Source organism: Capricornis sumatraensis, chromosome 18 (genome assembly GCF_032405125.1).
Source record: "Capricornis sumatraensis isolate serow.1 chromosome 18, serow.2, whole genome shotgun sequence".
Taxonomy (NCBI): Eukaryota; Metazoa; Chordata; class Mammalia; order Artiodactyla; family Bovidae; genus Capricornis; species Capricornis sumatraensis.
This window is the reverse complement of record NC_091086.1, coordinates 10,642,724-10,655,877: the sequence shown is the minus strand read 5'-3', so window position 1 is coordinate 10,655,877 and position 13,154 is coordinate 10,642,724. Positions and strand designations below refer to the sequence as shown.

The 13,154-nt window shown below is 46.1% G+C and overlaps 1 protein-coding gene across 1 annotated transcript in view; it reads left to right on the top strand.

The window, feature by feature from the left end:
- The window catches only part of STK10 (serine/threonine kinase 10), a 129,414-nt gene that overhangs the window by 100,237 nt on the left and 16,023 nt on the right, over window positions 1–13,154 (top strand). The window contains exon 13 of the mRNA XM_068990477.1: window positions 11,318–11,410. Coding sequence (XP_068846578.1) covers window positions 11,318–11,410 — 93 coding nt within the window. The remainder of the gene's footprint in view (window positions 1–11,317; window positions 11,411–13,154) is intronic.

The following is a 13,154-nucleotide window of genomic DNA, read 5'->3' as shown; positions in this document are numbered from 1 at the left end:
GGCGGGAGCAGGGCGTCCTGGGAGGATGAGGGCCCTCTCGGTTGCAAATGACCAAAACTCCAACTCAACCTTGCCTCAGCAATAGAGGGGATTTGGAGGAGCTTATATACCTGAAAAGTGCGTGTCCAGGGATGTCTGGCTCTGCATCCCCCAGCTGTGCCATCAGGAGCCGCTTCTCCGTCTTTTGGGCTCTGCCTTCGTTTGCGTGGACTTGGCCCCAGGCAGGCCCTTGTCTTGTGGCCTCAGGCCACGTCCTCTATATCCCCCCAGCTTAGCAGCCTGAGCTGGAAGAGAGCAGAGAGGAGGGAAGGGATGGAGGCTTAGGGAAACTTGAGATGCTGTCACCAGGCAGGGAGCTGAGTGCTGAGTGGGCACACACACATCCTTCATGCCTGATTCTCCCTTCTCCTAGAAGAATAGCTCCCTCACTTGGATACACATTCCTCTTCTCCCTCTTTCCCCACACAGCTGGAAGGGGAACTGGCAAAGAGGTAACAGTCCTGAGATAAGGGAAGGGAGGCCTGCCCCTGGGCAGGGCATCTGAGTCCTAGAGAGCAGCCCACGCCTCCCCCGTGGAGCCAGACACTTGGAGGCTGGGCTAGACTTTCTTTCCTGAGCCCTCAGGAGAAACGATGGGAGCAAGGAGGGTAGAACCTGGGGCAGGGTGTCCCAATCCAGGCTGCTCCCGATCTCCAGGTGGGAATGGTAGGAGCAACTTTTAGGGGTGGCTTTTCAGGGCCTGCAGAGCTCAGGGCCCAGACTTTACTGTGTCGGACATGACCTGTTGTGAATCCAGGCCTCCAGTGGGTGCCTGTGGGAATCGGGGCCACTGGCTGATGAGACAACTTGCCTAGGGCACAGAATTTAAGGAAGTACAGTAAAACTCCTAAATCAAGATAGTGTTTTAAAATAGAAGTTAGTGTAAGATATTCATCACGGGTTACTCCCTGGAAGTCCAGAGGTGAGACTCTGCACTTCTACTGCCGAGGGCCCAGGTTCAATCCCTGGTTGGAGAACTAAGATCCCACAAGCCACATGGCGTGGTCAAAAATTAAAAAAATTCACGATGAACAGATTATCAGCTATTTAAAATAAAGGCAGGATCTGATAGAGTCAGGATTAGTGTGAGACGATGAGGCTGAGCCCTGCAAGTATAGAACTTGATCCTGTGTGTATTTGCTATGTTGTTCATGGTTTCTTTGGCATGAATTTTGAGTTTCTAAAATTGTATATATGCTCCTTTGTGCCCGAGATGAGTGCCTCCACTTTTTGTTGTTTAGTCACTAAGTCATGTCCGACTCTTTGCAACCCCGTGGACTGTAGCACACCAGTCTTCTCTGTCCTCCACGATCTCCCAGAGTTTGTTCAAATTCATGTCCATTGAGTAGGTGATGCCATCCAACCATCTCATCCTCTATCGTTCCCTTCTCCTCCTGCCTTCAATCTTTCCTAGCATCAGGGTCTTTTCCAGTGAGTCAGTTCTTTACATCAGGTGGCTAAAGTATTGGAGCTTCAGCTTTAGCATCCGTCCTTCCAGTGAATATTTCGAGACTGATTTCCTTTAGGATTGACTGGTTTGATTTCCTTGCTGTCCAAGGGACTCTCAAGAGTCTTCTTCAGCACTGCAGTTTGAAAGCATCAATTTTTCAACGCTCAGCTTTCTTTATGGTCTAATTCTCACATCCATGCATGATTACTAGAAAAACCATAGCTTTAACTATATGGACCTTTGTCAGCAAAGTGATGTCTCTGCTTTTTAACACACCGTCTAGGTTTGTCATAGCTTTCCTTCCAAAGACCTTGACTTACCCTGGTCCTGAACCTCCTTCTGAGAGATGGGCTTATGGGCTGAGATATGTAGGGTTGGGAGGGGAGGGGCTGATATTAAACACATCCACAGCTCCAGTGTTGGGAGCACAGCTTGGGAGGCAGGCTTGTTTCCAAGTCTTTGGCACTGTGGCTCGAAGCTAACTGCTAGGCTTTGGACAAGCTACAGGCAGACCTTGTTTTAGTGCACTTAGCAGATGTTGTGTTTTCTTAAAATTGAAGGTTTGTAGCAACCCTCCCATGAGCAAGTCTTTCTGTACCATTTTTTCCAATAGCATTTGCTCACTTCCTGTCTCTGTGTCACATTTTGGTAATGCTTGAATATTTCAGACTTTATATTTGCCATGCTGATCGGTGATGGTTATTTTTGCAGAAGGACTACAGTTCACTGAAGGCTGAGATGATGACTAGCATTTTTTAGCAATAAAACATGTTTATGTTATATACAATTTTTTAAGACATGCATGTAATAACACACTTAAAGGCTTCCCTGGTGGCTCAGGTTGTAAAGTGTCTGCCTACAATGCGGGAGACCCGGGTTTAATCCCTGGGTTGGGAAGATCTCCTGGAGAAGGAAATGGCAATCCACTCCAGTATTCTTGCCTGGAAATCCCATGGACGGAGGAGCCTGGTAGGCCACAGTCCATGGGGTGGCAGAGTCGGACACGACTGAGCGAGCGACTTCATTTTCACTTTCACACACTTAACAGACTACAGTATAGCGTAAACGTAACTTTTACTATGTACTGAGGAACCAGAAAATTCACGGGACTTGCTTCATTGCAATCTTCCATTGCAGTCTTTACCGTATTGTGGTTGTCCGGAACCAAACCAATATATTCTCAAGTTCTTGCCTGAGTTCTGGCTGTCTTCTGTCACTGTGAGTTATTCAGGGACTGTTGTGTTGAGTACCTACCTGTGTGGCACTGAATGGGGTACCAGGGACACTGTAATAAACAAAATAGATAGGGTCCCTCAAGGAGTTTGTTAATTTCCAGGGAAGCTAGAGAAACAAAGCACAATATTAAATAAATAAAACCGCTGCCCGTTACATAGTAATACTTGCTGTGAGAGCAAATAGGCTGGTTAACCAGCATCCTCTGGATAAGAGGATGCTTCCAGGAGGGCAGAATAGCATATGCAAAGGCCCTGAGGTATGGAAAGAGCTTGGGGTGTGCAAAGAGATGAAAAATGGTCAGGGTGGTAGGTGATTTGGAAGCACTGGGGAGATGACTGTGGGATAAAATCAGGTAGGGGCCAAATCATGCACAGACGTAACTCCTAAGCAGGAGTTTGCATTTGAACCATTGCTATTAACCATGCATTTCTCACAGATGCTGTGAGCATTCGGTGAGAAGTAGGTACCCCGTGGATTCCAGTTTCCTTCTGGTTCCTCACCCTGCCCTGTGTGCACACGCTTTGTGTGTGTGGGTGGGGGAAGGAGTCGTGGGGATTGAAGAGTGGGAAAAAGAGCTGGCTGCGGAGGCAGGGCCTGGGATGGGAAGGAGTGGGAGGTTGCCACAGTTTCTTTCCTTTGCTGGCACTGATGTTTAACAAAGTTGAAAATTCTTGTTGCTGGCAGGATTTTGGTGGGGGGTGCGGTTTAAGCCTGTCAGTGAATTCTTTTTGCTTTTCTAAATCAAGGTAGAGGTGCTTTCCAATGCTGTTTTAGTTTCTGCTGTACGTTGAGGGGGCTCAGCTATACGTGTACATTTATCCCCTCCCTCCCACCGCCACCCCCCAGCCCACCCCTCTAGGCGCACCGAGCTGAGCTCCCTGCACTAAATTCTGAGGCCATGTGTGGGGTCTGGTACTTAGACTTCTGCTCAGGTTCAGTTTTTAAAATTTTCTTATTTCCTGGGTGTTTTTCTTCAGAAAGTTTTCACAGAAAGAAAAAGCTTGACGTCTTTGTGCCTTTGGCCTCCGCTGTTTAGTAAGACTGTGATCCTATCCTTGTCCTTCCATGAAGCACTCTTGTGGCCAGGACCTGGCCTGCAGGTTAGACAGGGCTGCTGGCTTCAATTGGCTTCATGGTGGAGCCAGGCAAAGCGTAGGCTGGTGTTTGCTTCTGGTTCCCAGGGCTGATTGCTGGGGTTTTGTTCGTCCGTATGTATCTTTAAAGCTTCTATTCTTTGTTATCTAGGCTGTGATGAGCAAATCATGTACAGCCCCTGTCCTCAGACTTGCCCTTGTTGTAAGAGGCTGTCAACATGGGAAGAGTCACATGGTTCTAAGAAGTTTGAGAACGCCCTACATGTCTATCCGAGGGTGTAAAGGAGAGTGAGGGTTTCTTCAGCTTGTAAAGAGAGAAGCGAGTCCTGTTAGACGGGCATTATGTTGGAGTGCTTATGTGGAGCCTGGAGTCAGAGACCCAAGTTTGAATTCTGACTCTGAACTCAGGCAAGCTGCTTAAACTCACCAGGCCTCTGTCATTACCTGTGAAAGCAGGTAATGACAGGATCCCCGGGAGGCTGTTCTAGATGGAGACTAAATGACAGAGTGCCAGCCAGGCACCTGGCACCTCGTAAGCACTTAGGGCATGGTGGCCCCTCAGGCATGCTTACCGTTATCCTCATTATGTCTAAGGATTCCTGCTGGTGGGACCAGTGAGAGGCTCTGCTTCATGGAACACCCCCCAAAGTGTCCGAAGATTCCGTATCCTGCCATGGCCTACTCCATAGTCCGAAGGCCGCCTTTGACTGCAAAGGTCACCTCTGTGCAGGCGAAGCCCAGTAGGAATGGCAGGCTTGGGTGGAGACTGCCTGTCCACGGCCCTTGGGTTGGTGGTTAGGATGCACCAGCGGGGGTGAGGGACGAAAGTGGGAATGGGTAGGACGCCCAGGTGAGCAGACTGAAATATCGGCAGGTGCATTAGCCAGCCCAGTGCTGCATCAGAGAAATCCACACGTGGATGCTGGCGAGGGGCACCATACTCAGATCTGTGTGGACTTTTAAAAGCAGTTTGTATCTTTCTTTTATTTCTGGCCGTGCCGGGCCTTTGCTGCTGCGCGTGGGCTTTCTGTGGCTGCAGCGAGTGGGGGCCCCGCGGGGCACGGGCTCCTCTGGTTGCGCAGGGTCTAGGTGCCTGGGCTTCCGTGGCTGCACCGTGTGGGCTCGGTGGCTCTAGACGACCAACTCCAGAGCTGTGGCACACGAGGTTAGTTGCCCCACAGCAGGTGGAATCATCCCAGATTAGGGATCGAATCTGTGTCTGCTGCATTGGCACTGGATTCTTTAGCACTGGACCACCAGAGAGGTCCCAGTGTGGACTTTCCTTTAACCAGTTCAGAGCAAGGCAGGGTTCACCCTGTCCATTTCCCTACCACCCACTGACTGTGAGAAAGCTGGTCATGATTTGATCTCAGGCATAGAGAACATACAGAAATAACAGAGGGTAAAACTTGAGATGCCTCCTGGGGCCTCTTTCATGGTTCGGTTCAGTTCAGTCGCTCAGGCGTGTCCGACTCTTTGCGATCTCATGAACCGCAGCACGCCAACTCCCGGAGTTCACCCAAACTCATGTGCATCGAGTCAGTGATGCCATCCAGCCATCTCATCCTCTGTCGTCCCCTTCTCCTCCTGCCTCCAATCCCTCCCAGCATCAGCGTCTTTTCCAATGAGTCAACTCTTCGCATGAGGTGGCCAAAGTATTGGAGTTTCAGCTTTAGCATCAGTCCTTCCAGTGAACACCCAGGACTGGTCTCCTTTAGGATGGACTGGTTGGATCTCCTTGCAGTCCAAGGGACTCCCAAGGTTATAGCAATTATTATGAAATATTTATCATGCTAATGACCTTCCTGCACTTAGGAGGTATGCATATAGGAAAAACCATTATTAGTAAGCTAGTTGAATGGGGACGTATTTATTCTTCGTTTTTGTTTCAAGTAATTAAACCCAGTACTGTGTATGTCTGCACATAGAAATATAATAAATATATTTTGTGACGATGGAACTGATGGTCTGCTTCTCACTGCCCGTACACACGGTATATTTAACATCCGTGAGAAACTCAGTTGACGATTGTAGCTTACGTCTTAGATCCCCTAAATGTGAAAGCAGATTCAGTCTTAAAGGAAATCTTTCCAGAACCCTGTTTCCTTGCCTTCCTAGGCAAAACTCATTAAACATAATTTAACTACTTCTTAAATAGTCTGGATCTCTATAATACCACAGAATTATACTCCTGGAAGGACCCTGGAAATTTTAGTTAAAAGCCAGATAATTTTTTCTGATGAGAGAATGGGAAACAAGTCCAGGGACTATTCCAAAGATTGGCAGTTGGATGAGAAAGCAGGATTTCTGACACTGAGTAGAGAGCCTGTCTTTATAGCCCTCAGTCAGAGTGGTGCTGGTACATCCCTGCCCTCAGGGGCTTCTTAGAGTAAGTCCAAGGGCCCCTTTGCCAAGTAACCCCATGTGGCTCAAGTCTGGGTGTTCTTCTGGTCTCTCCCTCCGCTGAGTGGTGCAACACTTCTCACAGCGTGCAGTGCCTTTAGCAGAAACCTCCAGACCCTTTCTAATCTGCAGCTTCTCATCTGTCCTGGAAAGCTAGTTCATCAAGCTTGAAAGCACCCTTCTAAGCTAGTGGGTCTTTTCAACTGTGTGACGCCTTGAATGGGGCTGTCAGTGGCATTTTGATGAACTCTAGACAGGTGCTAAATCGTCATCATGTACCAGATATCCAGGGGAGCCCTTGGATATGGAAGGTGAAGTGGCAGAAATGCAATTTTTGAGATGTCTTATGAGGATGTCTAAGACAGTAGTTCTCAACCAGGGACTCTTGTCCATCCCCATCTAGATATTTGGCAACATCTAGAAACATTTTTGGTTGTTATGACTGGGGAGAAGGTGTTATAGCATCTAGTAGGTAGGGGTCAGAGATGCTATTAACATTCTAAAGTGCATAGGAAACCCCCACAGCAAAGAATTATTTGGCTCCGAAAGTCAATAGTGCCAAAGTTGAGAAACCCTAATCTAAGACTAAAGAACACAGGGGCAGGATTTGGATTACAAACCTAAAGCCATGGAATAAGACACCCGAGAACTGAAAGAAGACGATAAAGGATAGCTGGTAGGCTTTGGGGTCGTATGTTAAGTGTATGCTTAACTTTAGGAGAGGCTGCCAACCTTTTCCAAAAGAGTCTATTATTTTACATCTCCAGAACAATGCGTGCGCTCCAGTGGCTCCACATCATCACCAGCGCTTGGCATCATCAGTTTGATGTTTTCTATTTTTGCCATTCTGATAGGAAGTGAAATTGCATTGTGACTTTTTATTTGTATTTCATTAAGATGGGGAAACAGTGGAAACAGTGTCAGACTTTATTTTGGGGGGCTCCAGAATCACTGCAGATGGTGATTGCAGCCTTGAAATTAAAAGACGCTTACTCCTTGGAAGAAAAGTCATGACCAACCTAGATAGCATATTGAAAAGCAGAGACATTACTTTGTCAACAAAGGTCCGTCTAGTCAAGGCTATGGTTTTTCCAGTAGTCATGTATAGATGTGAGAGTTGGACTGTGAAGAAGGCTGAGCGCCAAAGAATTGATGCTTTTGAACTGTGGTGTTGGAGAAGACTCTTGAGAGTCCCTTGGACTGCAAGGAGATCCAACCAGTCCATTCTGAAGGAGATCAGCCCTGGGTGTTCTTTGGAGGGAATGATGCTGAAGCTGAAACTCCAGTACTTTGGCCACCTCATGCAAAGAGTTGACTCATTGGAAAAGACTCTGATGCTGGGAGGGATTGGGGGCAGGAGGAGAAGGGGACGACAGGGGATGAGATGGCTGGATGGCATCACTGACTCGATGCACATGAGTTTGGGTGTACTCCGGGAGTTGGTGATGGACAGGGAGGCCTGGCGTGCTGCGATTCATGGGGTCACAAAGAGTCAGACACGACTGAGCGACTGCACTGAACTGAGTGACTAGTGTTGAATATCTTTTCATGTGCTAATTTGCTGTCTGTATATCTTTTTTGACAAGGTACCTGTTTCAATCTTTTGCTCATTTATTTAGCTGGGTGATTTCTTTATTTTTCTATTACTGAATTCTGACAGTTCTTTTTACATTCTGGATACAGTCCTTTGTCAGCTACATATTTTGCGAATGTTTGCTGCCCCTCTGTGGCTTGTCTTTTGGTTCTTCTAACAGTGTCTTGCATAAAGCAGAAGCACTTACTCTGATGAAGTCTACTTATCATTTTTTCTTTTATGGATTGTGTGTTTAGTGGCACATCTAAGATATCTTTGCATAGCTCAGGGTCATGCTTTCTTTCAGATGTTTTACAGTTTTAAGTTTTACGTTAGATGTGTAATGTGTGGGTGAGGTTCACCGTTGTTAATGGTTTTGCCTGTGGATGTCCAGTTTTCTAGCACCATTTGCTGAAAGGACTGTCCTTCTCCATTGATCTGCCTTCGCATCTTCATGCAAAATCAATTGCCCAGATATTCGTGTGTGTCTATAACTGGACTATATGCAGTTCCGTTGATCATCTCTACCTTTCACCAATTCTATGATGGCTTGATAAATGTATTTTTACAGTAAATCAGGTAGTGTGAGTCCTCCAACTTTATTCCTTTTTTCCAAAATTATTTTGGTTATTCTAGTTCCTTTGCCCATCTATATATATCTTAGAATCAGCTCATTGATTTCTGTAAAAATATCTGCTGGAATTTTTGATTGAGATTGAGTTGAATTCATGGATCAATTTAGGGAGAATGGAATCAGAGCAATATTGAACCTTCGCTTCTATGAACATAATATATCCATTCGTTTAGGTCTTCTTTAACATCCTTCCTTAGTGTTTTATAGTTGTCAGCATACAAAGTCAGCATGTATTTTGTTAGAATTATATTTAGTTCATTTGTGCTATTGTACAAGATACTATTTTTTAATGTCAATTTCTAATGTCAAAGCTAGAGTATAGGAAAATATTGGTATATTGAGCCCATATATTGATCTCGCTTAAACTCATCAGGTCTAGGACTTTCGGAAAAAACAGACTTGGGATTTTTCTACACAGACAACAATTTTGCAAACAGTTTTATTTCTTCTTTTTTATTTAGAAAATTTTTTTTTATTGAAGTATAGTTTACTTAGCATGTCGTGTTAATTTCTGCTGTAAAGAAAAGTGACTCAGTTATACAGAAATATATATTCTCTTTCATATTCTTTGCAACCTCATGGACTATACAGTCCATAGAATTCTCCAGGCCAGAATACTGGAGTGGGTAGCCTTTCCTTTCTCCAGGGGATCTTCCCAACCCAGAGGTCAAACCCAGGTCTCACGCATTGCGGGTGGACTCTTTACCAGCTGAGCCACAGAGGAAGCCCGTATTCTTTTCTATCATGGTTCAGCACAGGATATTGAATGTGGTTCCCTGTGCTGTCCAGTACAACCTTATTGTTCATCATATTTCTTTCTTTTTAATCTATATATTTTTGTTTATTTTTCTTGCTTTATCATGCTGGCCAGGACCTGTAGTGGGATGTTGAACAGGAATTACTATTAATTTTAATTACTATTAATTTAAGTGGACATCTTTGCCTTGTTCCCAGTCTTAAGGGAAAACATTTAGTATTTTATAGTAAAGTATGATGTTAGCATTAGGGTTTTTGTAGATGCTGTCTTTCAGATGAAGGAAGTTCCGTCCTATTTCTAGTTTGCTAATAGATTTTGTCATGAATGGATGCTGAATTTTAGCAAATGGTTTTCCTATGTTGATATGATCATATAGTTTTTCTTCTTTAGTGTACTGATACTGTGAATTATATGGACTGATTCTCACATATTGAATGAGCTTTACATTCCTGGGATAGAGCCCACTTGGTCATTATGTATTTTCCTTTTGATATGTTACTGGATTGAATTTGCTATTATTTTGGTGAGGATTTTTGAGTCTGTATTCATTGAGAATATATTGGTCTGTGGTTTTCTTTCAATGTCGCTCTGGTTTTAGTTACTCATTTCTTCCTGAATGTGCTTTGGTACTTTCTTGCAAGGGATTTGTCTGTTTCGCCGAATGGGCTGAGCTGCTCCTGGGGCTCGCTCGGCGCCCTTTCCGTGGCTGCGGGGTCTGTGGTGGTTTGTGTTGCCGTATCCTCTTTGTCTTCTGCCTCCTTTTCCCTCTGCTTGCCGTCCTCCTCCTTTGTCCATCTGGCTAAAGGTCTGTTCGTTTTATTGACTGTCGCCTGGTTCTCTGCCCAGAAGCATGAGGTCTGTTAGGGTTCTGCCTACCTTCTCACAGCATCACTGTCCAGGATTGGGGCACAGCTAGGAGGGCAAACGGAAAAAGAAAAGCCAGGAAACTCGCCCCCAGTACCAGCCCTTCTCTAAGTCTTGACTCCCTTTCATAGTCACCTCCTTTTGTTTACTTTTCAGAGTCCTCAGGTAGTTGCTTTTTGTATTTTATCCAGATTTTTTCATTGTATTCAGCAGGAAAGAGAGGTGGTATTGACTTACCTCATTATGTCCGAAGCAGAACTCTCCTGGAATGTTCTTTTTTTAATCACAGTATTTTTACCCTCACTTGCTGCTCCTAAGGAACCTGTCAGTGAGTGTATGTTTTGAGATATCAGGTGCCTGTAAAGATATAAGTTATTCACAGAAAACTGTCTGAGGAAATCTAGGTTCCTTACAGAGAAGTGTCATGAATCTCTTCTCTTTCTTCTGTTATCAAAGACAGAAACCCACTTCTGGCTGGCTTGAGAATACTGTTAGCCTCTGACCAGGAAGCCAGAAATGTCACCTTCCTCATTTTTTAACATTGCTTCCCTGAGTTGATTCTGTTTCAAGCAAATCTCCAGAGTGGCCCACCATGACCTACATCCTCCCGGATCAGCAACCCTGAAGGGCAGAGAGTGGCTTTCCCCAGTAGTTTAGCAAACATCTTGAAGCTCTCATAGTCTGGCGAGGACTGCTTGCTCATCTCTGAACCAGTCTCTGATGCCAAGGCATGGGATATGCTGATAGACAGCCTCGATCTTATGCTCAGCCCGGGGTCAGTTGGGGTTGAGGCATCAGTTATACCTGAACCTCAGACGCTGAGTGGGAGCCACTTAAGACATGCGTTTTCAGCCAGGGTGATATCACCCCCAAGGAATTTAAAACGTCTTAGATATTATATGGTTTAACAGATTGACCGTGTTATTTGTGGGATTAACATTTCATGGAGGTCGGTAACTGTGAAACAGTGTTGAGAAGGGCTTCTGAGGGGACAACAGTTTAGAAGGAGGTTGAGCAACACTGCCCTAAATGAAACTGAGATACTGTCATCAAAAGAAGGGGCATGGATACCAGACAGCAAAAACAGCACTCTCTGCTCTGGGGGAGTCTTGGAAACTGGCAGACTGGTGGCCAGGGGGTGCCCTCTGTCACCGGGGTGGAGAGCAGGGTGAGCGCTAGTGCCCAGGAGTCCTGGGATTGAAGGGTTGTTTGATAGGAATGTGAGGAGGTACCCTGGCCCAGCAGTTCTCCGCTGTTTCCGGTGCAGGTGAAGAATGAGGTGGAGAAGCTCCCCAGGCAGCAGCGGAAGGAGAGCATGAAGCAGAAGATGGGAGAGCACGCTCAGAAAAAGCAGCTTCTCGTGAGTGCTTGCCCCTGAGCTGGGGGGTTGGAGGGGCTGGGGAGTCCCAGGTTTGAGACCCTGAATGGTGCCCCAGGTACTTCTCTATGTCCGTGCCCTGCCCTTGAATGTTCACCTATGTCTCATTCTTGCTTGTGCTCAGTCACGTCCAGCTCTTTGGCAGCCCCATAGACTGTAGCCCGCCAGGCTCCTCTGTTCATGGGATTTCCCAGAATGCTGGAGTGGGTTGCCATTTCCTTCTCAGGGGATCTTTCCGACCCAGGGATCGAACCTGAGTCTCCAGCTTTGGCAGGCAGATTCTTAACCACTGAGCCACTAGGGAGACCCCCTATCCCATATTCTGAATATCTATATCAGATGATCCTGGTTATCCCTTTTATCACCTCTCCCACGCAGCCTTCCTTGATTCCCCTCACTCCAGCTGGAAGTGAGCTCTTCCATCTCTGAGAGACGCCACAGATGTTTATTTACATCTCTCCCAAAGCCTTTAGCACCTCCTGCCTTGTTTTATGGTTGTTTGTACATCGTATCTCCTTGACCAACCCAGTATATCCATCTGCCCACTTGGAGTCTCAAAGACGTCAGGCCCAGATCTCCCAGACCTTGTCCTGTTCTCACGTTCCAAGGGGTCACTGTCCTCCATTGTGTTGTGAGACCAGAGGCCTTGTCATTCCTGGTGCCTCTTTTCCCTCAGTTTGTCACTGCTTCTCAGAGTTTGGATTTTTTTTTTTAATCTCCAAACTCTCTCTGGATCCATCAAGTTGTCAGCATCTCTGTGACCCCCGAGCCTGTTGTCTTTTGCCCGGACTACTTCAGTAACCTCCCGGCTAGTTTCCCTGAAGCTCTTACAGCTCTTTCTCTCACACCAGTTGGTGTGATCAACACGAATTCCAAATCTGATCCGGATCTGATCATGACACCCTCCCCCCAAAGCCCTGGCCTTTAAGCCCTTCGCGTGGGTAAACCTTCACTTTACCCATCTGACCAGATCGGCCTTCTCGTGTGCTTTCAAGGCCCTGGAGGTCTGGTTCCTGTCCACCTCTCTCAGTCCCCTCTGCTCCAGCCTCACCAGCCTTCTTCCTACTTCATGCTCCCATCTTCTCCCACTTCTCTGTCCCCGAATGCAAAGAACGTTAGAGTCTACCATTACAAATGTATTTGTATTAATATATTATCTAGTTTAGTGTTCACAGCTTACCAGGATAGGTGCTGTTCGTTTTTCCCTTTACAGAGGAAGAAACTAGGGCTCGGAGAGTTGACAGTGCACGGTTAACACTGGGGTCCGAGGCCTCAGGCTGAATCTGACTCCAGACTCTCCTGCTTTCCTACAACCTGTCCCGGATGCTCTGACTAGAGGAAGAATGCAGTGCTGGGGAGTGGCGGGGAGACAGGTCCTCCTCCCTTGCGAGGGGGAGCAGATTGGCCCTTGGAAACCACTCTGGCAATTGCATCAGAAGCCTCAAAAATGTATCAAGAGCCCCCAGAATCCATCCTTTGGCCTAGATTTTCTGCTTCGAGGGCTAATCTTACAGATGAGTTGTCACAGAGGCTCAAGGACATTTAGCTACCAGAATGGGAAGAGCAGCAGTATCTAAAAGAAAATCTATAAGCAACCTTTATGTATTGGTTTGATAAGTTAGAGAGTAGTTATACCATGAAATATATTCAGCCATTAAAATATATTTTTGATAGGTGGTTACATTATGACATGGAAAGGTCTTTTTAATAATTTTTACAAATTGTG